The 25311-nt window shown below is 39.7% G+C and overlaps 1 protein-coding gene across 1 annotated transcript in view; it reads left to right on the plus strand.

The window, feature by feature from the left end:
- The window catches only part of LOC107565182 (complement C3-like), a 40808-nt gene that overhangs the window by 8237 nt on the left and 7260 nt on the right, over positions 1–25311 (plus strand). The window contains exons 13-36 of the mRNA XM_016250403.1: positions 5441–5584; positions 5672–5884; positions 5970–6170; positions 6548–6665; positions 7034–7126; positions 7279–7777; positions 7864–7949; positions 8652–8791; positions 10799–11008; positions 11171–11237; positions 11847–11933; positions 12077–12280; positions 12368–12443; positions 13061–13220; positions 13326–13436; positions 19690–19834; positions 19912–20075; positions 20167–20322; positions 22726–22785; positions 22887–22977; positions 23122–23173; positions 23263–23350; positions 23913–24002; positions 24090–24195. Coding sequence (XP_016105889.1) covers positions 5441–5584; positions 5672–5884; positions 5970–6170; positions 6548–6665; positions 7034–7126; positions 7279–7777; positions 7864–7949; positions 8652–8791; positions 10799–11008; positions 11171–11237; positions 11847–11933; positions 12077–12280; positions 12368–12443; positions 13061–13220; positions 13326–13436; positions 19690–19834; positions 19912–20075; positions 20167–20322; positions 22726–22785; positions 22887–22977; positions 23122–23173; positions 23263–23350; positions 23913–24002; positions 24090–24195 — 3361 coding nt within the window. The remainder of the gene's footprint in view (positions 1–5440; positions 5585–5671; positions 5885–5969; positions 6171–6547; positions 6666–7033; positions 7127–7278; positions 7778–7863; positions 7950–8651; positions 8792–10798; positions 11009–11170; positions 11238–11846; positions 11934–12076; positions 12281–12367; positions 12444–13060; positions 13221–13325; positions 13437–19689; positions 19835–19911; positions 20076–20166; positions 20323–22725; positions 22786–22886; positions 22978–23121; positions 23174–23262; positions 23351–23912; positions 24003–24089; positions 24196–25311) is intronic.

Raw genomic sequence — 25311 nt, forward strand, 5'->3', positions numbered from 1 at the left:
GCCCATTCCGCTGAGGAGGAACCTTCTCTCGCATGCGAAAGGCATAATTTGGCATCTCCAGCCGGAGCTGTGGAGCCTTCATGTATGTTGCCTTGACAGGAGCTTAAACAGCTCCCAGCGAGAGTAAGCAATACCATTTTGGAGGCAAGGGTGCCCTCTACAAGACGACTTTACAGCCTAAAATGGTCGGTCTTCCTTAACTGGTGTTCTGCATGAAGTTTGGACCCGATATCATGTGACGTGTCCCATGTGCTAATCTTTTTGCAATGGATAAGGGGCGCGCCCCCTTCACACTCAAAGTGTATGTGGCAGCTATCGCAGCGAACCATTCTCTCGAAGCTGGCCAATCGAACGGCAGAAACGACCTGATCGTTAAGTTCTTGAAGGGTGCACGGAGGCTGAATCCTCCTTGCCCTCAGACTGTGCCATCTTGGGACTAGTCCTGCGAGCCCTAAGAGGGCCCCCCTTCAAGCCGCTCAGTTCGGCTGATTTGTGGCTCTTATTGCTTTAAACGGCCCTCCTCCTTGCCTTGGCGTCAGTTAAGCGAAGTGGGTGACTTGCAAGCTCTGTCAATCAGCGCCTCATGTCTTAAGTTTGGGACTAATGACTGTAAAGTCATTCTAAAGCCAAGACATGGTTATGTTCCTAAAGTGCTCTCAACTCCGTTCAGAGCTCAGGTGATCTCCCTATTGGCGCTTCCCGTTACAGATGGTGAGCAGGGTCTGAACATGCTCTGCCCAGTAAGGGCTCTGAGAGTATACCTAGAGCACACTAGCCTGTTTAGACAGTCAGAGCAGTTTTTGTTTGCTTTGGAGGCCGCCATAAAGGACTGCTGGCCACAAGGCAGCGAATTTCTCGCTGGATCGTTGATGCGATAGCCTTGGCTTATGCCTCAGAAGGCTTGCAGTGCCCTATAGGTGTGAGGGCCCATTCCACAAGAGGGATGGCCTCCTCCTGGGCATGGTCCAGCGGAATTTCTATTGGTGAGATCTGTGCGACCGCCGGCTGGTCATCGCCATCCACATTTGCCAGATTCTATAACTTAGATGTTCCTGCTTTACAGGTGCGAGTTCTTTTAGTTTAATGTACCACTCTTCCCCCTTGGGCGAAGCTGGTTATATTAGTGCTTCTCAGCTACTAGCTTGGGGCATAATGTGCTCATGTTCTCAGTGGTCCTTATTAGTGCGCCGAGACTGGGCTCGCAGAGCAGGATGTCCTGTATCGACTCATAGCGCGGCGTGATTGGATGTGTTCCCCTTAGCGTCTCACGCAACTGGAGAGACCGTTGTGTCACTTGCCACGCTATAAGCTGCACACAAATCGATGACTGTCGCTTCAGTCGCATGATCTGATGAATGGCGCTCTGAGCCAACTTGTATAAGGGTTGGGTCTGTCCTTTTTGACGGGCTAAAGCACTATTGGTTTGTGCAGCTACACAAACGTGAACAAATCAGACTTCAGTACAGAGTAAAACAGGACTTTTCCCCTTAGCGTCTCACGCAACGCTCGTTCCCTTATCTCAGGGAACCGAGGTTACGTTAGTAACCGGAGCATTTCATTCAACAGAAATGTCTAAAAGTGGTCCAAATGACTTTTGCTCTATATTCCATGTCTTCTGATGCCACACAATGGTTTTCATTCATTAATTCGTTCATTCAGCAGGGGAGAGCAGGGCACAACGTATCACTTTTTGACTTTCTCAGTTTGTGTAAATCCACATGGTGCTCAGAATATAATTTTTCATCCACAGTAATTTCACACTTGTCTAGTACAAATATGTCACTTTGTTTCATAATTACAGTTTATACATTTTTAAGCTTGTTAAGACAGTAGAGAGCAACGACAGGAAAGCACTGGGAGGAGAGAGGGAGCAGGATTGGGAAAGGACCTTGAGACGGGACTTGAACTCAGGTCGCCGTGAGCGCAGTTGCGCTGTATGTTGACACACTAACCACGAGGCTATTGGTGCCGACATCAATTTGCATTCTCACTAAGCCCACCTTCAGAAACATATGTTTTTGTTATTGCTCACTCTTTATTTTCTGTTTCTACATAATTCGTTTTTTATTACAAATTTCATAGTTTACTATTATTTATTTTTAAAACCATATAACCATGGTAATGAGGACCATGGTTTTACTTCTTGTGACCACAATCTTACTAATAGGCCTACTAGTCAGTTAAACTCTGTATTCTAAGCAAGGACTTCTTTCTCTTTACATGTTTAGTTTAGTTTAGATGTTTAGTTACATAATGTCATTCTGTGGAACACAGAATTTTTTGTCCATACAGTAGAAATCAAGGGTGACCAAAATGGTTTGGTAACATTCTACAAAATATCTTTTGTGTTCCACTAACAGTTGAAGGGGTGTGTTTAAGCATATTCTGCCCAAGCCGTCAAACTGACGTCATCAGAGAAGGAATGCCATTCCAGAGTGGAAGCAAATGTTCGGATTATGATAAAAAAATTAACAAGACAAATTTTTTTTTTCAGCGGATTATCTATCTTGCACTGATTAATTGTTCACATCAAGACTTGCCATTTGCGCTAGTAAAATAAATAAAGACAATTTTGATTTCATGCGGACTTTAAGTCATACAGGTTTGGAATGACATGAGGGCGAGGAAATTATCACAGAATTTATTAGCAAAATCAATGCTTTACTGTCAAGTGCATTTCTATGTGACAAAAATGCATTATTAAGTTTGTTGCATTTGCTGTGAATTCAGTAATATCTGTCATTGTTTGTTTCTGTCCTGTTTTATTTCTCACGCAACGCTCGTTCCCTTATCTCAGGGAACCGAGGTTACGTTAGTAACCGGAGCATTTCATTCAACAGAAATGTCTAAAAGTGGTCCAAATGACTTTTGCTCTATATTCCATGTCTTCTGATGCCACACAATGGTTTTCATTCATTAATTCGTTCATTCAGTAGGGGAGAGCAGGGCACAACGTATCACTTTTTGACTTTCTCAGTTTGTGTAAATCTACATGGTGCTCAGAATATAATTTTTCATCCACAGTAATTTCACACTTGTCTAGTACAAATATGTCACTTTGTTTCATAATTACAGTTTATACATTTTTAAGCTTGTTAAGACAGTAGAGAGCAACGACAGGAAAGCATTGGGAGGAGAGAGGGAGCAGGATTGGGAAAGGACCTTGAGACGGGACTTGAACTCAGGTCGCCGTGAGCGCAGTTGCGCTGTATGTTGACACACTAACCACGAGGCTATTGGTGCCAACATCAATTTGCATTCTCACTAAGCCCACCTTCAGAAACATATGTTTTTGTTATTGCTCACTCTTTATTTTCTGTTTCTACATAATTCGTTTTTTATTACAAATTTCATAGTTTACTATTATTTATTTTTAAAACCATATAACCATGGTAATGAGGACCATGGTTTTACTTGTGACCACAATCTTACTAATAGGCCTACTAGTCAGTTAAACTCTGTATTCTAAGCAAGGACTTCTTTCTCTTTACATGTTTAGTTTAGTTTAGATGTTTAGTTACATAATGTCATTCTGTGGAACACAGAAATTTTTGTCCATACAGTAGAAATCAAGGGTGACCAAAATGGTTTGGTAACATTCTACAAAATATCTTTTGTGTTCCACTAACAGTTGAAGGGGTGTGTTTAAGCATATTCTGCCCAAGCCGTCAAACTGACGTCATCAGAGAAGGAATGCCATTCCAGAGTGGAAGCAAATGTTCGGATTATGATAAAAAAATTAACAAGACAAATTTTTTTTTTTCAGCGGATTATCTATCTTGCACTGATTAATTGTTCACATCAAGACTTGCCATTTGCGCTAGTAAAATAAATAAAGACAATTTTGATTTCATGCGGACTTTAAGTCATACAGGTTTGGAATGACATGAGGGCGAGGAAATTATCACAGAATTTATTAGCAATAAATTTCCTGCATTCTAGCTCAAAATCAATGCTTTACTGTCAAGTGCATTTCTATGTGACAAAAATGCATTATTAAGTTTGTTGCATTTGCTGTGAATTCAGTAATATCTGTCATTGTTTGTTTCTGTCCTGTTTTATTTATTCATTTATTTACTCCAATTGAAGGCCCTATAACCCAGCAAAACATTCACAGGGGAACTCGTGGACTGGATGGGCTGGATTTTTCCACGGCAGAATTTTAACCCCAGTGTTAGATTTTGCTGTATTTGGCTGAGCAGTGGTTTGGGTGGCTCGCCAATGCATTAGATTTCTCTAATACATAAAATAAGTAAGCTTGACCAGAGTTCTTGTTGGGAGAAGAATTTATTGAAGGTAGCAGTGTAGCAGGGCTTTAACAGTGATGTTAGCTTGTCGGTCTTCAAAATATCTTAACCCTTGTAAGACTCCTAGCTTCTCCCAGAGTTCTGTCTGTGAGACAGAACTTTATACTTAAAGACAAAAGGGCTACACAAACAAAAGATACTGTTAGGACCTCCCGCTGGAGATCCTGTTCTCTACAAGAAGTTCCTGAGGAGTACTGTTCTTTTGTTATTCTAAATGTATGGACCATTTGGTTCACACCTTTACAAGACAGTTCCTGTTGATTGCATAGGGCACAGTCATAATGTAAATGCATCTGACTAAAGATACACATAATCTTTCACCAGTCCAGACCTGGGTACAGACATCCATTGTGGGCGTTCTTGGCAGTTTTTCCAAGGCTTTTGTAAAAATATTGTTCATATTGATATCGGAATTATATCGTATTGCCCGAAATTAAGAGATTTATCGTGATATAAATTTTGGTAATTTCGTCCAGCCCTAGTCTCAGTTTGTTCTGTTTCTTCATGTCATTCCAGACAGACTGGATGATGATGAGATCAGATCTCTGTGTGGCGCACTGGCTGTTGTCAGACTCCTTGTGCAAGAAAAAAATCACTCTGGATTATTACAATTAATGGCAAAATCAATGTTTGGAAATGTAAACTGATATTTCCTACTAACACAATACAGCAAAAGATATAAATAACTGACTTTAAACCATTTTTTGTTGGTGAAAATACTAGTGGCATAAGACTTTTTCACAGTACTATATATAGAGAGAGTAAATTAATAGAATATACAGTAAATGACACAATGATCATTTTTGGGTAAACTATCCAACCAATAATCTAATTCGATGTCATGATTGCATTGTTGATATTAGTACCTGGGGCCGGTTGCATAAAAGGTTAAGACTAGTCTTAAAAGTTAGTCAGCTATTTTTTTTATTTAAGACCAGTCATATATTTTTTAATTCAGTTACATAAAAATGTAGATTAGTCTTGAATCCAAAAAATAAGACTGATTACCCCATGGCTAACTACTAGTTTGTCAGACTAGTTCTTAAGTCACTGTCTTAACATAGAGGCTAACTTTATGCAACTGGCCCCTGATGTTAGCATTATTCTTTTTGTGAATATGTTTCGTTTTTTAGGTTACTGTGAGTGACCACGATGGATCTCCAGCCCATAATACTCCTGTTAAAATCAGCTTTCTTGAAAACCCAATCACCGTACACAGCGGGACCATCAAAGTCTCCATCAACTTGCCTGTGAAGTACAGCTCAACGATACTGAAAGTAAGTCACTCACAGAAACACATAAAGAAACAATACAAAGTTGTGTTATACCTGTCAGTTGAATATACTGTATGTATGCTTATATAGGTGGAGACAGCAGATCCTTCACTGAAACCAGAACAGCAGGCTGTTCAAGAGATGCGTGTGGAGTCATATGTCTCTTTTATCGGCTACAGGAACTACCTGCACATCTCAGTGGGCAACAGTCCAGTGGTGGTGGGCAGCACACTCAACATCCAAGCTCACATCAAATCTAGCCCACCAGAACGAAGAAAACTTGTGGAGCAGCTGACGTATGCTGTGAGTTTGTCTCTGGGGGCATTTTGGGATATTATGAGAATGACTGGAATCTCTGTATTAAATACACTGATGATTGTTTCTGTAGGTGTTAAGTAAAGGAAACATAATCCACGCTGCTAGGATAAATGTCAAAGACCTGGTCGTCATAAACATTCCTCTGCTGATTACCTCAGAAATGCTACCTGCGTTTCGCTTTGTGGCCTTCTACATTTTGCCATGGCAGCATAGTCCAGACGTGGTGGCAGACTCTGTGTTTGTGGATGTGGAGGACCGGTGTGTTGGTTCGGTGAGTTCATGCTACGACCTTGACCAATTATTAACAGGAAAGATGCACATTCTAGAGCTTTATGGTACATTTGGGGGCCAAAAACAGAATTATTATTCAAATTCTTCTTCTTCTCCTACCATGAGAGTCTAATCTTGGCCTTATTATATAGCAGCCAATTTGAATTTTGTTAAAAACACATGTACATTAGTCTTTTGCCCAATTATTTTACATGTTTTTGATAAGACAAATTCAGAGGGTTTAAAAAAGAGAATTACAAAAATGTAAAGAGAAGAAATAAAGTTTCTAAATGTTACCATGCAGATTAAAATAAATTATAATATTTTTATTCAACAAGGATGCATTAAGGTGAAATCTGTATTTATGATTTGTATTAGCTCAGTATAGGTCCAGTGGAGGAAGAAAAACTCAATTCGTACTCACCAGGCAGCAGCATTACATTTGAAGTGAAAGGAGACCCAGGGGCAAAGGTCAGCCTGGGAGATGTTCTTGAGGGTGAACTTGACCTACAACATCCACATTCCATTCGCCGTTCTTGGTTTCCAACTAGTTGATTGCTGGGACGAAATGTTCATCCTCTTCATTGCGATTGTGACTGTAATCTTGCACTCAGTCTAGTTCAAAAGGCCTCATTTTACCAATCCAGTCAACTCCCATAGAAGAGCCATTTTTGGTTTCCCAAAGAACCTTTCAACGAACAGATCCATTCCTAAAAGATCCATTTATTTCTTAGTGTGAAGAACATTTAAAAAATTCGAAGAACCTTTTTCAACTATAAAGAACGTTTTGTGCTTTGGAAAGATTTTATGGATGTTAAAGGTTCTTCGTGGAACCATCAATGCGTGAAAACCTTCAATTTCAAGAGTGCATTTTCTTTGGTTTGTTTGGAATAGATTGTTCCAGTAGATCTAGAAGAAGACGTTCTCCTGCCAAACTGCAGCTTAGAGAGCAACTTGGTAAGTCTCTGTCATTATTACATAAGAAATCCTTTAAAAGTTTGGTATGTTACAGTTTGTTAGAGAAACGGTGATATGAAAGTGTTAACAAAAGCTCTAGTGAAATGTAAGCTAATATGCTAAGTCATCCTAAACACGTTCTTTTCTCTCAGAGAAGGCGTATTCTGACGAGTTCCTGCAGAGATGTTGTGTGGACGGCATGAGGGAGATTTCCATGCCGTATTCCTGCTACCGTCGCTCCCTCTACATCACCGAGGACTGGAGCTGTGTGTTGGCTTTCCTTCGCTGTTGTGCGGAGTACAGAGGGGAGGAGCTCGCTGTCGTTACCAGACCCCCGACAACCACCCCTCCACCAACCACCACCCCTGTACACACCACCACCAAGCTACTTTCTTACCGGCGTTATGTTTATCACTATCCTTCAAAAACTATTGTCAGCGAACCTTCGACCCATTTTGAGCGCATCCACACACCTGAGATTGCAGTACGTGAGAACAGTCATGCTGACAAGATGAAAGAAGAAGAAGAGGAGGTGGAAGAGTTCGATGAAGATGATTTAGCTGACTTAGAGGACATTTACGTGCGCAGCAAGTTCTTCGAGTCGTGGCTGTGGACTGACATTAGATTACCCAATGTCACCAAGTCTGATGGGTAGGCGTTTGACCTTTGACTCAGTATAGATGTCTCACTTTTATCATGTTCAGTGATGCAAGTGTCTCTCCATGCTTTAATTCCAGGTTGGCTGTATTTCCAGTAAACACTGTTCTTCCTGACAGCATCACTCAGTGGGGGTTTCTAGCCGTCAGTGCTTCACCTCAGACAGGTAAACAAACAGCTCTGTCCTTTTGTCCATCTGACAGAGCTTCTTTGTAGAAGAATCCAAACTCTTTTTCTAGTTCAGCCAACAATAAAGCACATTTGCTGCTGTACGACAGTTAAGAAAAGAATACAGCCAAAATTGGTTTTACAAACGAAACAGATCATTTTTATGTTTAAGTGTCCAATAACTGATATGCAAAATCAATTTTAAATGATTTTATTTCTGTCACAATGATAAATAAATAATTACAATCAAAAGATATGAGTTGTGAATATTTTTTTATTTATTTAGCTTTTACTGCCAAGTATCAAGCATTTCTGCATATGAATTACAAATTAATATAATTAAATTTTTTAGCTTTTAATGCTGTGTTTAATGAATTACATATTTTTAATAATATTTATTTAGCTTTTAATGCTGCATGTGAAGTATATCTGCATATGAATTACAAATATTCTATTAATTATCTTTTAATGCTATATGTCAAGCATTTCTGCATATGGCTTATAATATTTTTTATTAATAGTCACTAGTGTTTAAAAAGTGCTTATTACAAATATTAAAAACAACATAGACAAAAATAAATAAAATAAATAAAGTATTGCATTTGGCTATATAATTTTAGTAGATTTAATTAGCTGTCTAAAACATGAGAACTAGCAAAAAATCAGGAACAAAAACTAAACTTTTCTGTTTTCTTTTCAGGTTTCTGTGTAGCTGAACCGTATAACGTCCGGGCGTGGAAGCCGTTTTTCATAGATCTGCGGCTACCTCACTCAGTGTCCAGAAATGAACATGTGGAAATCAAAGCTGTGGTCCACAACTACAGGAACTCAAAACTGGAGGTCAGTTTCACACTATCACAAAACGCTCTGGTTACTCACGTAACCTTGGTTCCCTGAGATAAAGGAACGAGCGTTGTGTCGCTTTGATGCTTATGAGGAAACTACTGTTTACTCAGTTACTGAAGCTTTATTTGTTCACGTTTGTGTAGCTGCACAAACCCACCAGAAGGGGAGGACCCGACTGCTATATAAGTTGTCTCAGAGCGCCATTTCATCAGAATCTTTCGACTGAAGTGACAGTCACTCATTAGCGTGCAGCCTTAAAGCACAGCAACTTATGAAACATTCGTTCCCTTGTCTCAGGGAAGCAAGGTTACATTTTTAACCAGAGTGTTCCTTATCGAACGGTCTCTCCCGTTGCGTTGTTTTAACACTTATGTAGAAAGCCAGCGGCCACACAAATCTCACCAATAGAATCTCACCAACCACTGCAAGCCTGTTGAGGCATAAGCCAAGGCTATAGCATCCACTATCCAGCTAGATGTAAACTGAAGCACATAGGAGCGTTTGAAAGCCGCGTCTATCAGTGGATCCCTAATATATCTGAGAGACGGATATAGACGGATCCCCGCTGATAGGCACGGCTTTCAAACGCTCCTATGTGCTTCTGTGTGAGTGCTTGTGAAGAGTGTGAAGCGATGATCATTGTAGCCAACTATGGCTAATCAGTTGTGTTTAAGAATCTGCTCAACAGTGCTCAAATGTTATCGGGAAATGGACGTTTGGACGAAGAGAGAAGGTAAACAGTCTTTAACCAATGTAGCGTCTAGACCAATCAGACACACAATTTTTGTTATATTTAACAAATACTCTGTAACACCCCTCAATCAACAAGCCAATTATGAGGGTCTATGGACCCTTCCTCCGAAATTCGGCTAACGCCTCAAAAAGGCAGAACAGGCCTCTGGTTCCATGGCAACCAATGCTGATAACACTGGTTTTATTGCCCAAAGGAATGCGGGCAGAGCAACTCTCACTATCTTTTACCCATAGGAAAGACACACAATGCCATATAAATGGACTCTCATTCACAGACAAACCTTTCTTTGACCTTCCTATCACATATGCTCAGGTTAGCTGATGGCAATTTAATTCTGCTACAGTTACTACTGGCAGCTGATATAAATAAATGTTATTAATCATAATTAATTGTAATTATTTATATACATTTCCCTTATGAGCTAATTTGCTACACCAAGTACGTTGGAATAGGATCCAAGCGACGAGTAGTAGATTTAGATTTGTGAATACAATTGACTACTTCCTCTGTGCTCGGAAGTTTAAAAGTGGAAAGAGTAGAAATAAGAGGTTGGTCAGAACAAACGAGGCTGACCTCGTTAGCATCCCTGATCTCTGTTAAATTTAGCCAAAGGTGGCACTCTCACAGGTGGCACCAGCTGATGTAGTCCTGCAGGGCTTAGATGGATGCGCTGCATGGGCTTTCAACCCCAGGGCCGATGGAGGGCACAGATGAGCAGCTATCGCCATTTCCAGAGGGAGGAGCTTGCTATGACCTCTCTCTTCAGCGCTGTCAACAGTGGTGAGAGCGGTAGAATTAGAGGGATTAACACAGACCGAGCAGGAACGAAGACGATTGTTGATGGCATCCCTTCAGGTACCACTCGTCAAGGAGGCTATGGGCAGGCTCTTCCGGAGCTGACCAAGCGAGGCCGAGATCCTCCACAGCCTTTGCCAGAATGTGTCAGCAGCGATCTCCTCCTCAGAAGGTCCAAAGGATATCAAGCCGCTCACAGCTGACGAGGGGCGTTAATCCTCATGTGTTAAGCACACCGGCGAATCATAAAATGGTGCTCTGAGTCGACTTATTATAGAGATATTGGCTCCTCACCTTCTGGTGGGTTAGAGTGCAACTGGTTTGTGTAGCTACACAAAAGTGAACAAATCAGGCTTTAATAACAGAGTAAACAGGAGTTTCCCCATAAGCGCCAAAGCGAAACAACGTTGCTTTAGTTTATTCATGTCCTGACCTAAACACTGTGTTTGCAGGTCATGGTGATTCTGGAGAAGACAGAGGACATGTGCAGCGTAGCATTTAGTGGACAGCACAGACAGCAGGTTTCGGTACCGGCCGGCTCCTCCAAGCTGATTTCCTACACCATCATCCCTCTTAAAACAGGAGAGCTCCCTCTACAGGTCACAGCCGTCGCAGCCTCCTTCATGGGGCAGGATGCAGTGAGGAAGAATCTGCGTGTGGTAGTAAGTGAGCTCCTAAAACCTGCTCTCTCTCAAGCCTCACGCATAATATTGAAAATATATTATATTAGATATGTTGCTTGGTGCATGTTGTGTGTTTTTTTAAATTAAGTTCGTGCAATAACTGTGTGGTAATGTTATATGACGATAAATCTTGTGTTTTAGGTCGAAGGCATCCAGACAATTAAAGTGAGGAGCTTTGTGCTGAACCCCTCTGAGAAAGGAGACAGCGGTAAGACTTGCTGTAAATTTTACTTTAATTGTGATTAATGTAATGGCAATTTAAGAATCAAGGTCTTGGTCTTGCCTTTGTAATATAACACTTTATGCTTTTTTCAATTTGTAACAATTTTACACAATATAAATGGGTCTTTATGCATGAAAATTATATATAATGAAATATAATTATCTTTGCGATATTACATTTCACACTTTTTTCAGAGTTTTACACATCTCATATGGGGCTTGATGCATGAAAACTATACATTAAATAAAACTTTTATGCATTTAAAAACACATGCATATAAAACTTATGCATAAAATGCTATGTGTTATCATTTGTATTATGTTATAGTAGTAATCATAATAATAATAATAATAATGCATTTAATTTATAAAGTACTTTTCTCAAACTCAAAAGCACAACAGTACAAAGAATCTTATAATAAAACATAAAATACAGTACAATAATACAAATATAAATTGAAAACCAACTAAAATTTGCATATTTAAAAGGTTAAGTCCTTAGAGACCTCTTAAAACAAGCCAACACTGGGGAATTTTTATATTTATTTTGTTATATATATTTGTTTATATATTTGTTGTTGTTTTCTTATCTTAGCTGGTAGACAGCAGATAGAAGTGGAGAAGATGCAGTTGGACGCCGTTGTGCCAAAATCTCTGCCGGAGACATTTGTCAGTGTCAGAGGTTTGACATTTTATTAAGCCATATTCATAACATCATAGTAATTGAGTATTATCCCTCAATTACATTATGGATATTTGATTGTCATGTTAATATGTCGACTGTCAAGAGTTTCCCAGTTTGTTTTTTAAATGTCATTTCTTCAGGTGATTTGCTGGCAGACAGCATTGATAACTCTATTAAGGAGGACTCTCTGGCAGCGTTGATCCGGATGCCCGGCGGGTGTGTGGAGCAGAACCTGGCCAGAATCACTCTGCCCCTCATTGCCGCCCATTACCTGGACCGCAGTGGAAACTGGGACGCTGTGGGAATAGATCGCAGACAAGAGGCCATCAAATACATCCAGACAGGTGCAATGAGACTCAAATAGGGATGAACATCACCACTACTTTAGATATTGACAAAATAAATGGTCTTTTAACTTTTTTCATACTCAGGGTATGAAAATCAACTTAATTACCGGAAAAAGGATGACTCGTACCCTCCCTACGCCAAAGAAGGCACCAGCACATGGTATTAATGCCGTTACATCACTGATTACAGCTTCACCTTGAACATTTACACTTACATTTACATTTAGTCATTTAGCAGATGCTTTTATCCAAAGTGACTTACAAATGAGGACAATGGAAGCAATCAAAATCAACAAAAGAGCAATGATATACATGTGCTATAACAAGTCTCAGTTAGCTTAACGCAGTACACGTAGCAAGGTTTTTTTTAAATAATATAATAAATAAAAAGAAAACGGAGAATAGAAAAAGAATAGAGCAAGCTAGTGTTAGATGTCTTTTTTGCTTTTGTTAATTGTATAATAAATGAAAAGAAAACAGATAGAATACAAAAAGATTAGAAAGCAAGTGTTTTTTTTTAAAGAAAAGAAAATGAATAGAGTGCAAGTCTAAAAGGGAAAAGTGTTTTTTTAAAGAATAGAATTAGTATAGAGAGTGCTAGAGTTAGAGGGTCAAATAAATATGGAAGAGATGTGATTTTAGCCAATTCTTGAAGATGGCTAAGGACTCAGCTGCTCGGATTGAGTTGGGCAGGTCATTCCACCAGGAGGGAACATTTAATTTAAAAGTATACATTTCCCTGTAGAGTTCATCTGTTTTATGTTCTGTCCATCTCAGGATCACTGCATATGTGGTGAAGGTTTTCTCCATGGCAAAATCATTTATTAGCATCAATGAGAAGCATCTGTGTGGCCCTCTGGTGTACCTGCTCAAGAATAAACAGCATCCTGATGGATCCTTTCAGGAGGACAATCCTGTCTACGACACCAGTATGATGGTGAGAGTTCATGACTGTGATTGCATTAATTGGAGTAGTTACATAACAATCAATGAAAGGGTATAGTATTTACACGTGTCTTATGTATGTTGTGTTGTGATACAGGGAGGCCTCCGCGGTTCTGAATCCAGAGTGTCTCTGACCGCATTCGTGATAATTGCTTTGGCAGAGGCACAAAATGCTGTTACCTGCCAAGAGCCAGGCCTCAACATACAGGTAACTTCCCTACTACACTGCTAAAAAACCTGTGAATTAAACAGTAGCTACATTAAATAATCTGGACAATAGCTAAATTAAATAATTAGAAAACTAAATTTAATAAATATGGACAGAAGCTAAATTAAATAATGAAAAAATAGCTAAAATAAAAAATTGGGACTAGGGGTATAACGATTCTCTCGTTTTCTCAATGCATCGATTACAAACCCTGACAATGCATCGAATGAATCGCGATTTCTATAGCGATTCAATGCTTTCAAAGTATATACACATTAAATTACTACAAGCACGAATAATGGAGACCTTTTACAGTGTTCGTGCCTCGCATCTCTCCTTCACGCGCTCCACTATTTGCCGCCTGCAGTGACTGTCACGGGATTGCGCTCGCGCTCAGTTCGTCTCACTGACACATTTTTTGAGCAGCTGATGTGTGATCTCTCCTTAGTACTCGTGGCCAGTAATGCTAAAGTGAAGTAGTTTTACTTTTCTGTAGTTTTTCAATGGCTCTCGGTCATATCGACGACATTACCTGTACAGTCGAAGGCTGCGCATTTATTTCATGGACGACGGACCAAAAATGTAAATGTCTAAAGCACACGCACAGTTCCATTGAATGAGAAATGTGTTTTAACAATGTTGTTAAACCGAACGTATTAAGACGTCCCAGGAAATGCCTAATATGAACAAAGACATTTATGGCTGCAGCAAAGCTGAATAAAAAGCAGAATGAACTGAAACGTTAAGACAATAAACACAATAAATAAATAAAATGTATGAATGATGCAGTGCTAATTGACATATCATTTATTACAGTACAGAAACTACAAAGTATATTTTCTACCTTATTCTGTGCAGAAAATTTTAATAATTGTTTGTAGTATATAAAACAATCATAAAATTGCCATTAGGAAAAAAATATAGATTATAAATGATTGATTATTGTCCAGAAGTGTATTTGATTTATTATAGCAAATTCAAAGTAAGAGAGAAGAAAATAATTCCTTGTAAAAAAATAAAAAATAAAATAACAATACATACATAAATACAATTATTGTATTTGACATTTCTGTCACTTCTGAAATGATGGCTACGCCCCTGGTGTGACAAAATGTTAGCCTATACATAATACTTTTAAAGCTCGTTAAAATCTTGGCTTATATAAATTTCTAAATATGCCATGTCATGCCATAGCATCATTAAACTAGCATCTAACAATGGACAAAAGTGTTTTTTTCTCTAATCTATGGTTCTGTAACCATAAAGGCTGCTGTGTAATTTGCTCCCTGACTAAGCATTTAAAGAATTTAGGGAAACATTTAAATAATCCTGGGAATGCACTTAAAGAATGTAGAATCGTTAATCGAATCAAATTGAATTTAATTGTGAATCGAATCGGATTGAATCGTTCTGAATTTGCAAAAACCTTTCTTTAATCAAATCGAAAACCTATGAATCGTGAATCTAATCGAATTGCTGTCTACCCAAAGATTCACAGCCCTAATTGGGACAAATCCTAAATGTAATAACTGCGGAAAAAGCATTAAATAATTAGAACAACAGCTAAATTAAATAATTTGGTTGATATCTAAATTAAATAATTAATCCAAGTTAAATTAGGAAAATAGCTGAATTAAATAATTGCAAGTTAATTTCCAATAAATGAAATAAACAATGTCATATTTTATTGCATGAATAGAAATTTTACGTTAAAATAAAGTAATATGGTACAAAAATTAAAGGCAGCAGCTATTTGGACTGTCTAAATACCAATAGAAGCTATTAAGTGCAAACAGAAATAGATGCTATTTACACCGTTAAAATTGCAGGATTTTCTGCTATTTATACTACTTATTGCAAATAGTGGCAATTATCTGCACCTCAGTATTGTAGTAAATTATTAAATAATTGTATGCAATAATTGCCACGCCCTTGGACTGCCCCTGTGCTCCTGCCTTGTGTTTTGCTCCCCATGTTCTCCCTGTGACCCAGTTTCTCCCGTGTTTGATTGTTTCCATTTGGTTCAGGTGTGTCTTAGTAATTACCTTGTTGATTTCCTGTTTCTTAAGCCCTGTGTTTTCCTGTGTTCTGCGTTCAGTGTTAAATTCCAATTCCCCGTGCTATGTGTGTGTTCCTTCCTTGTAGTTCAATAAAGTCTGTTCATCGTGAAATTCTCCCACGTCTCCGCGTCTCCTCGCTCCAACACCGTAGCAGATCGTGACAGAACACCAAACCGAACAGTAAGCGGCGCCCCTTCTCCCCGTTTTTGAAAGTTTTTCTTTTCCCATTCCCTGTGTGATCATGGAAACCGCCGCAAGATTTGCTGCCCTAGCCCGCAAGGATCTCCCATTTGTAGAATTCACCCGGGAATTCTGTGGGCTCGCTGTGATGACGGCGTTGGATGACGCCATGCTTAATTCGTTGTTCTGGATCGGGGCCAATTACCATCGCCCCGTGGACCTCCCAGACACCACTGGACTGAGCAGGTATCCTCTGGTGTCTGGTGAGCGTCCGGCCCCGATCCAGAACCAGCTCAGCGTCAAGCCTGCCGGTCATTGCATTGTCAGGTCCGTTGGCCATTCCAATGTCAGGCCCGCTGGCCGATTCACTTCCAAGCCCTAGGATGACAGCAGTATTCTCCTTCACCTCTGCCCAAAAGAGGAGAATGTGGAGGAAGAGACTGTGGGCTCCAGCCCCTGAGTCTGCTCCAGTGTTGGCTCCAACCATTTTATTTTATGAAAATGAGATAAAGAAGTTTTCGCACTAATCTGAAAGAGAAGTGATCTCGCGCTCAAAGAACTTAAGACGTCCCAGGAAATGCCTAATATGAACAAAGACATTTATGGCTGCAGCAAAGCTGAATAAAAAGCAGAATGAACTGAAACGTTAAGACAATAAACACAATAAATAAATAAAATGTATGAATGATGCAGTGCTAATTGACATATCATTTATTACAGTACAGAAACTACAAAGTATATTTTCTACCTTATTCTGTGCAGAAAATTGAAATAATTGTTTGTAGTATATAAAACAATCATAAAATTGCCATTAGGAAAAAATTATAGATTACAAATGATTGATTATTGTCCAGAAGTGTATTTGATTTATTATAGCAAATTCAAAGTAAGAGAGAAGAAAATAATTCCTTGTAAAAAAAAAATAAAATAAAATAATAATACATACATAAATACAATTATTGTATTTGACATTTCTGTCACTTCTGAAATGATGGCTACGCCCCTGGTGTGACAAAATGTTAGCCTATACATAATACTTTTAAAGCTCGTTAAAATCTTGGCTTATATAAATTTCTAAATATGCCATAGCATCATTAAACTAGCATCTAACAATGGACAAAAGTGTTTTTTTTCTCTAATCTATGGTTCTGTAACCATAAAGGCTGCTGTGTAATTTGCTCCCTGACTAAGCATTTAAAGAATTTAGGGAAGCATTTAAATAATCCTGGGAATGCACTTAAAGAATGTAGAATCGTTAATCGAATCAAATTGAATTTAATTGTGAATCGAATCGGATTGAATCGTTCTGAATTTGCAAAAATCTTTCTTTAATCAAATCGAAAACCTATGAATCGTGAATCTAATCGAATTGCTGTCTACCCAAAGATTCACAGCCCTAATTGGGACAAATCCTAAATGTAATAACTGCGGAAAAAGCTAAATTAAATAATTAGAACAACAGCTAAATTAAATAATTTGGTTGATATCTAAATTAAATAATTAATCCAAGTTAAATTAGGAAAATAGCTGAATTAAATAATTGCAAGTTAATTTCCAATAAATGAAATAAACAATGTCATATTTTATTGCATGAATAGAAATTTACGTTAAAATAAAGTAATATGGTACAAAAATTAAAGGCAGCAGCTATTTGGACTGTCTAAATACCAATAGAAGCTATTAAGTGCAAACAGAAATAGATGCTATTTACACCAAGTTAAAATAGCAGGATTTTCTGCTATTTATACTACTTATTGCAAATAGTGGCAATTATCTGCACCTCAGTATTGTAGTAAATTATTAAATAATTGTATGCAATAATTGCCACGCCCTTGGACTGCCCCTGTGCTCCTGCCTTGTGTTTTGCTCCCCATGTTCTCCCTGTGACCCAGTTTCTCCCGTGTTTGATTGTTTCCATTTGGTTCAGGTGTGACTTAATAATTACCTTGTTGATTTCCTGTTTCTTAAGCCCTGTGTTTTCCTGTGTTCTGCGTTCGGTGTTAAATTCCAATTCCCCGTGCTATGTGTGTGTTCCTTCCTTGTAGTTCAATAAAGTCTGTTCATCGTGAAATTCTCCCACGTCTCCGCGTCTCCTCGCTCCAACACAGTAGCAGATCGTGACAGAACACCAAACCGAACCTGTGTGATCATGGAAACCGCCGCGAGATTTGCTGCCCTAGCCCGCAAGGATCTCCCATTTGTAGAATTCACCCGGGAATTCTGTGGGCTCGCTGTGATGACGGCGTTGGATGACGCCATGCTTAATTCGTTGTTCTGGATCGGGGCCAATTACCATCGCCCCGTGGACCTCCCAGACACCACTGGACTGAGCAGGTATCCTCTGGTGTCTGGTGAGCGTCCGGCCCCGATCCAGAACCAGCTCAGCGTCAAGCCTGCCGGTCATTGCATTGTCAGGTCCGTTGGCCATTCCAATGTCAGGCCCGCTGGCCGATTCACTTCCAAGCCCTAGGATGACAGCAGTATTCTCCTTCACCTCTGCCGAAAAGAGGAGAATGTGGAGGAAGAGACTGTGGGCTCCAGCCCCTGAGTCTGCTCCAGTGTTGGCTCCAACCCCTGAGTCCGCTCCAGTGTGGGCTCCAGCTCCTGAGTTTAGCACAGAGAGGGCTCCAGTTCCCAAGTCAAGCCCAGAAAAGGACTCTGTTCCCAAGTTAAGCCCAGAGAGGGCTCCTGCACCTATGCCCAGCCCAGAGAGGGCTCCTGTTCCCACGTCCAGCCCAGAGGGGGCTCCTATTCCCAAGTTAAGCACAGAGAGGGCTCCTGCACCTATGCCCAGCCCAGAGAGGGCTCCTGTTCACACGTCCAGCCCAGAAAGGGTTCCTGTTCCCAAGTCCAGCCCAGTGAGGGGTCCTGTTCCCATGTGTTTAGCCCAGAGAGGTCTCCAGTTCCCAAGTCAAGCCCAGAAAAAGACTCTATTCCCAAGTTAAGCCCAGAGAGGGCTCCTGTTCCCACGCCCAGCCCAGAGGGGGCTCCTATATCCAAGTTAAGCACAGAGAGGGCTCCTGTTCACACGTCCAGCCCCGAGAAGGCTCCTGTTCCCAAGTTAAGCCCAGAGAGGGCTCCTGTTTCCACGTCCAGCCCAGAGAGGGCTCCTGTTCCCAAGTCCAGCCCAGAGAGGTCTCCTGTCCCCAAGCTAAGTCCAGAGAGTGCTCTTGTTCCCACGTCCAGCCCAGAGAGGGCTCCGCCATGGCTCCCATAGTCTACCTGCTCTGCCATGGCCCCTTGATCTACCCACTCCGCCATGGCTCCCTGAACTGCCTGATCCGCCATGGGTCCCAGAACGGGTACCGCTCTGGAGGCCTACTGAGGCGCCCCCAGCCCCCCCCCCCCCCCCTCCCCGTTGGATGTTATGAGGCGCATGGATGCGCCTTCCGGGATGGGGAGGTATTGTCACGCCCTTGGACTGCCCCTGTGTCCTGTCTCAATAAAGTCTGTTCATTGTGAAATTCTCCCACGTCTCCGCGTTTCCTCGCTCCAACACAGTAGCAGATCGTGACCATAATAACGTATTGAGTGTAAATTATAGTTTTAATTCAAATTGTTGAATGGATGCCACCTCATTGGGAAAATAAAGCTCTTAAAAAATTTTTTTTTTTATGTAAATAGACACTCCAAAAAATAAAATATGTTGACGTTAGGAATATTTGGACATGTTTTTTTTTTCACAAAGAAAATGTTTCCCATTAAATGTACACTCCCCAAAATCTTGAAGGGACCTCCACCAATCAGAAAACAGAAATAGGAAGAGCAGAAACTTATTCAGCACCTTGAGTTCCTGAAGTATATTCCCCAGTTTTTTCCCCACTGTTTTTAATTCAAAAAAGAAAAAAAAAAAAGTTTTTTAATAAAAAAAAACTTCAATCAGTCAAAAGTCAAAGGTACAACACTGATTCATGTCATACTTCCGGGCCCACCAGAAAACTGAAATTTAATAACATATATGTTTTTACATGTTCAGTGGTGCTAATTGTAAATTGTTTCTACTTTTATTGCAGGACAAGTCTAGAAGAGCAGCGCTGTATCTAAGAGGGCATTTCCCCCGACTGACGAGGCCATACACAGCAGCTATAACATGCTACGCTTTAGCAGTATCCAACCACGGCTGCATGAAGAGCATGTTACTAAATTTAGCCTCGCCTGGTACTTAGCCTTTGAAAACAAAAAAACATCTTGCTGCATGTGCTCTTGTTTTTCTAATCTTTATTTTCTATCAACAGATCGTACCCACTGGCCTGACTCTAGTAATTATTTCTTCACGCTGGAAGCTACTGGCTATGCGTTGTTAGCGCTGATCAAAGGTGGCCACATGGAAGAGGCAGCCGCCCCCTTTCGATGGCTTAACGAGAAGCGTGGCATTGGGGGAGGATACGGCTCTACACAGGTAAGAAACACAAGAAAACCTTTGCTAATTGTCTTATTCTTGTATTTGAGGTACATTTGTATTCATATAATGGCTGTTTTTCCCCCATCAGTCCACTATGGTGGTGCTACAGGCCCTGTCTGAGTACCTGGTGAAGAGGCCTCCTCCTCATGACCTCAATCTGTTGGTGCAGCTCAGTGTTCCCGGTCGCAGTGACGTACGCTGGACCTTCAATCCAAAAGTGGCATATGTGGCCCGATCTTCACGGGTGTGATCTCCAGTCTTTCAAAACTTTCTTTTGTAGACAAATATGGCAATATACTGCCAAATGTTAAAAATGCATTATTGTGATGCAAAATTACTGTCATGTAATATATGAGTCCGAATTTCCTTCACTCTTTCATGAAACTGGACATTTGTTCTTAAATATACAGAGCTCTTTTATGGAATTATCTGGGTCAGATAGTGTGTGTCAACCAATCAGAATAGGCTTCCACGACTGACAAATGCTACATGAAAACGTATTGGTTAAGAGTGAAGATGAATAGAGAGCTGCAGTGATTCTTTGTAGACCAGAAGTCACATCTCTCTGCTTCTCTTTGACTTTTGAATTATGGAAGAAAATGGCTCTTTGATTCTTACACTTTTTGTCACATCATGATAACCTTTACAAATGAACACAGCTTTTATGACTTGTGAAATCTAAGTACAGTCGCCAGACGTAAAAAGTGACTCCATGATCACAACATCAATGTCACCAACATTAATCTTCAGCAACTCTTTCAGTCTTTATTTAGTTGGTATGATTCTTTAGGGTCTTCACTCTTCACGAAATGTCTGCAACATACTTTAGTTAAAATTCCTTAGTGGTCATGTATAGGGATGTAACGATTCACTCAACTCACGATTCGATTAAATTCACGGTTTTGATTTCACAATTCGATTTTCTCACGATTTTTTTTTACAAAATGAGCATGCAGCATGTGCAGTTTTTAATCTAAATTAGACTGTATGATTTCCGAATTTGAAGCAAAAACAGAATGGTCTGACTTTAGTTTTGTGAAACTATAAATAAAACATATCTGAACGAAACAGCAGACGAGCTGAATGAGACGCATATTCACTCTCTGACAGCAGGTGGCATTTATGAACAGCAATGATACAGTGTTTTTTTTGTCCCTCGTTCAGAAAGTTTTTTGTTCAAGTTTTTTGTCCAAATTGTCCCTCGTTCAGAAAGCAGTCTGGAGTCAAATATTTTTTTTAGACATAAACAAATGTAGGTGTATTCGGTGGCGCATTTCTCTCAAAAACAAAACGAATCCACTGCGTCCTCAGTGGCTGGGTTGCCGCTGTAAACAAAGCAGAGCTGCGCTTATGAACACTACTTTTATATGCATCATTGAGAGGCAAGATCACGTAATACCACGTAAACCTTTTAAAGATAGTCAGTTCCCCTCAGAGATACATTCATATAAAATCCTACTCCAATTGTATCGCGATTTATTTGGCATCTCAACCGATTTGAATCGTGACATATTTGAATCGATTTTCAAACTGCTCACAGCTAATCGTTACATCCCTAGTCATGTAAAACAACACCCTTTTTACCTTGTCAAAAATAGCTCTTTTCACAGTGACCCGTTTCGGTGCATGTCTCTTTAAATGCTAATGAACTCTGTTCACCCTGCCCCTCTCTTCCGTGGAAGAGGAACGACGATTTGCAAATAATCATTAAAAATATAAAGTGTGAGACTTACTTCTTCTGGAGTTGCAGCTGGATCATGAACAATGGGTATTGATCCATCCTTGATCCAAATTGTCCCTCGTTCAGAAAGCAGTCTGGAGTCAAATATTTTTTTAGACATAAACAAATGTAGGTGTATTCGGTGGCGCATTTCCCTCAAAAACAAAACGAATCCACTGCGTCCTCAGTGGCTTTGATGTTGGGAGAAAATGAAGACTCTTATGTTCACTTTTACGTCCAACTACAAAACACCTGCATTGCTTAGGAGACATTGTTGTCGCTGCAACTGCTCAAGCGCAGAGAAAATGGAGGACAGTGTGCAACTGGCTGTGGGCAGAAATATGCTAATACGGTACAGTCTGTCAGAGGTCGTGGGCGGGGCCTGAGCAATATGATGTCACACTGCTCAGGAAATCAGAACGGCTTGATTATTGAGACTGTGTTTAGGTGTTTTGGGGATTAAAAAAAGTAGTGAATGGATTTTTTATCATTGTAGGGTGGTTGTGTCCACACACTGCTAAGACACATTTAAATGCAAACACCATGTAAAAGTTAATTTTGCATTCAATGTCCCCTTTACTGTAAAACAATTTCCTGAAAGTTTGAGTTAGAATAGTTTGCAAAAGTGTGATTATAAACACCGTTTAATGTCCAGAAAACCTCTTTAGTCTAACTTAGCCACTTGTTAGCAACTGCCTTTTTCAAAACAATGAAAAACAAAACATAACTGGTGTACTATTTATGTATTTAATGTTGTAAAGCAAGAACGAAGGAACATGTGAGCTGAGAGATTCATGCTGATTTTACATGGATGTATTGTTGCATTACAGAAATGCACTTTTGGCATTTGGCAGTATAATAATGCTAGATTAAAAGAAAGGAAGTTTGGAGTGAAATACAGTAACTCAATATTATTATCTCTTCCAGGTGCCTCTTGACCAGAAATTCAGAGTGGAGGCTTCTGGGAAGGGCAAGGGAGTTTTGGAGGTGCTACATGCCCACATCTACATCAAAGTATTGAATTAGAATATAAAATCAAGATGTAATTTAGTTACAAAACTTTCTCTGTCGCATTTTATGAATCCCAGGTAGTGACAGTGTACCACCAGCTTCCTGATGTGTATGAGAACAGCACATGTAACGGCTTTCAGCTGGACGTCTCCATCGCTGAGACTAATGGTGCGTTCTCAACTCTGTTTTATGTGTTTAAACAGTAAAAGACTGTAAAAATGCTACGGTAAAATCCTTACTCTATACAGTAGAAACTTTATGTATTGGGACATGTACATGTAATTTTACAGTATCACTCTTTGATTCATTTAGAAAAACCCCCACCGGATGTAGAAAAGTCATACAGACTTAGTATCAACGTGAAGTAAGCAGTTATAGGTAGATTTTTAATCTATAAATTTTAATTTAATAAACTGGTTCGGTACCCATAATTCACTGCTTTGCACCCCCAAGGGCTCTAGAGGGACGCCAAGTAAGGATGGCAATTCTGGACATCAGCCTGCCCACCGGCTTTGAGCCTGAAAACGCCGATTTAGAGTTGGTAAGACCAATCTCATGACATATTGTGGCACTACATTAGTGGTAGCAGCTAATTCTGTAGCTAACTGTTTTGTAGCCTACCTGGACAGCATTTTAAGGCATACAGGTCCACTCCAAACATCTAATTTTAGGTTTAATTTTGGCCAGATTAAGCAGCATTGCATGTATCTGTCATGGAGAATTTCCATAATGCATTGCGACAAGCTACTTCCAAGATGGTGTAAATTGAGAAAAAAGTTGATTATAATGTTGATCATAAATATTATAATGCATGTTTCGTGTTTCATTACCTGTGGACTTTTCTACCCAACATTTTTTGTGCTTTGTATTTTTATGTTGTGTATTGCACTTTTAGCTTAGCAACATGCTAACATCTAACTCTATTGAAATCATCTGAGAGTCAAGTCTATTTGTGTGGTGCACAGAATTGCTGACTATAAAGAGTGCTTCAAATCTGTCACCTTGACAGTTAGGAGGCTTACTATGTAGGCAGCTGCCTACATAAATAGTATGAAGCAAGGCATCTTGTTATAGAAGTGATAATGTCTAGTGTGATTTTCTAGCTCACAAATTCGGTGGATCGCTACATCAACAACTTCCAAGTGGTGGACAACCTGAGCGACAGAGGATCCCTCATAATTCACCTGTTTAAGGTAACCTAACAACCAATGTTATAGCTTATACAGGATGTATATTAAGGCACCATTGAATATTTGACTTTGTCTGAATGTCCCGGACAGGTGTCCAGTACTCAGACAGACGTGATCTCATTCAGACTGCATCAAAAATTTAAAGTGGGACTCCTTCAGCCTTCTACTGTCACAGTGTACCAGTACTACAACAAAGGTTAGTACACGTTTAATTAGCTATGTTTGCTAAAGTGCACAGCTAACCTAAACCCTTAAGCATAATACCTTGGTGTTTAACTCACCTCACACTGTTTCTGCTATAGGCATGAATAGCGCAAATAATGCAGAGAAGCATGCAGTTATTTTTCTGAGCAACTAAACATGCTATTAATTGCATAGAAATGCACAAGCAAACATTCACAACAGCGTCATTAGCATTAAAAATCATTAACGTGATTTACTATACTTAAGGGCAGTGTGAACTGGGTGCGTGGAGGCATGCGAATACATACATTGACAGGCAGGTAGGACAGCCTACCATAATCCTTGGACCGAGGGATATGATTGGACGAACAATTTTTGTTCCTACACCTTCCACAGATGATATAAATACTCATAAATACATTTAGAGCACTTAACTTAGTGATTGCTAACAGGATGTGAAGAGACTCTCAACCAGCATAACAAAAAATGTTTTTGAACTAAATCACCTACCCTGCCTTTAACATAACGTGATAGATTCTGTGAGGTGAAGACATTTTAAAGAGTTTAATTTTTTCTTTCTCTTTGGAGTGTTACAAGCTCTTGGTGCATAAATAAGGTCTGTAAAGTTGCAAAGACTAAAGTCTCAAATCCAAAGAGATATTCTTTATAAAATTTAAGAGTCAACCATGCCTACCTAAAACGGCTCGCTCTAACACGCCCCCACATGTCTACGTCACTATGTGGGAAGATTTGCATAACGCCGCCCAAATGTTCACGCAAAAGAAAGAAGGCATAACTTTTATTCTGGCTGTAGTATTGTTGTTGCCGCCGCCGCCATGTCGTGAAGACGCTGTGTGTTTGTGTTCTGTGTGTTTCATTGTGAAAGCGAAACTACCGTATTGGCCCGAATATAAGACAACCCTGATTATAAGACGACCCCCCTTTTTCCAGATGTACCTTTTGGAAAAAGGCTTTTTAAAAACCAAATCTTGTTTTTTCTCAGTAAAACACATTTTGTCTTCAATTATTTTCATATTGCATATTTTTCCTATTTTAATTTTTGTTTTGAAAGTGGTAAAACAAAAATGGTAAAAACTGGTAAAATGTACCAACAATCACATTTAAAAAA

This window comes from Sinocyclocheilus grahami, unplaced genomic scaffold, assembly GCF_001515645.1.
Source record: "Sinocyclocheilus grahami isolate Dianchi unplaced genomic scaffold, SAMN03320097.WGS_v1.1 scaffold986.1, whole genome shotgun sequence".
NCBI lineage: Eukaryota > Metazoa > Chordata > Actinopteri > Cypriniformes > Cyprinidae > Sinocyclocheilus > Sinocyclocheilus grahami.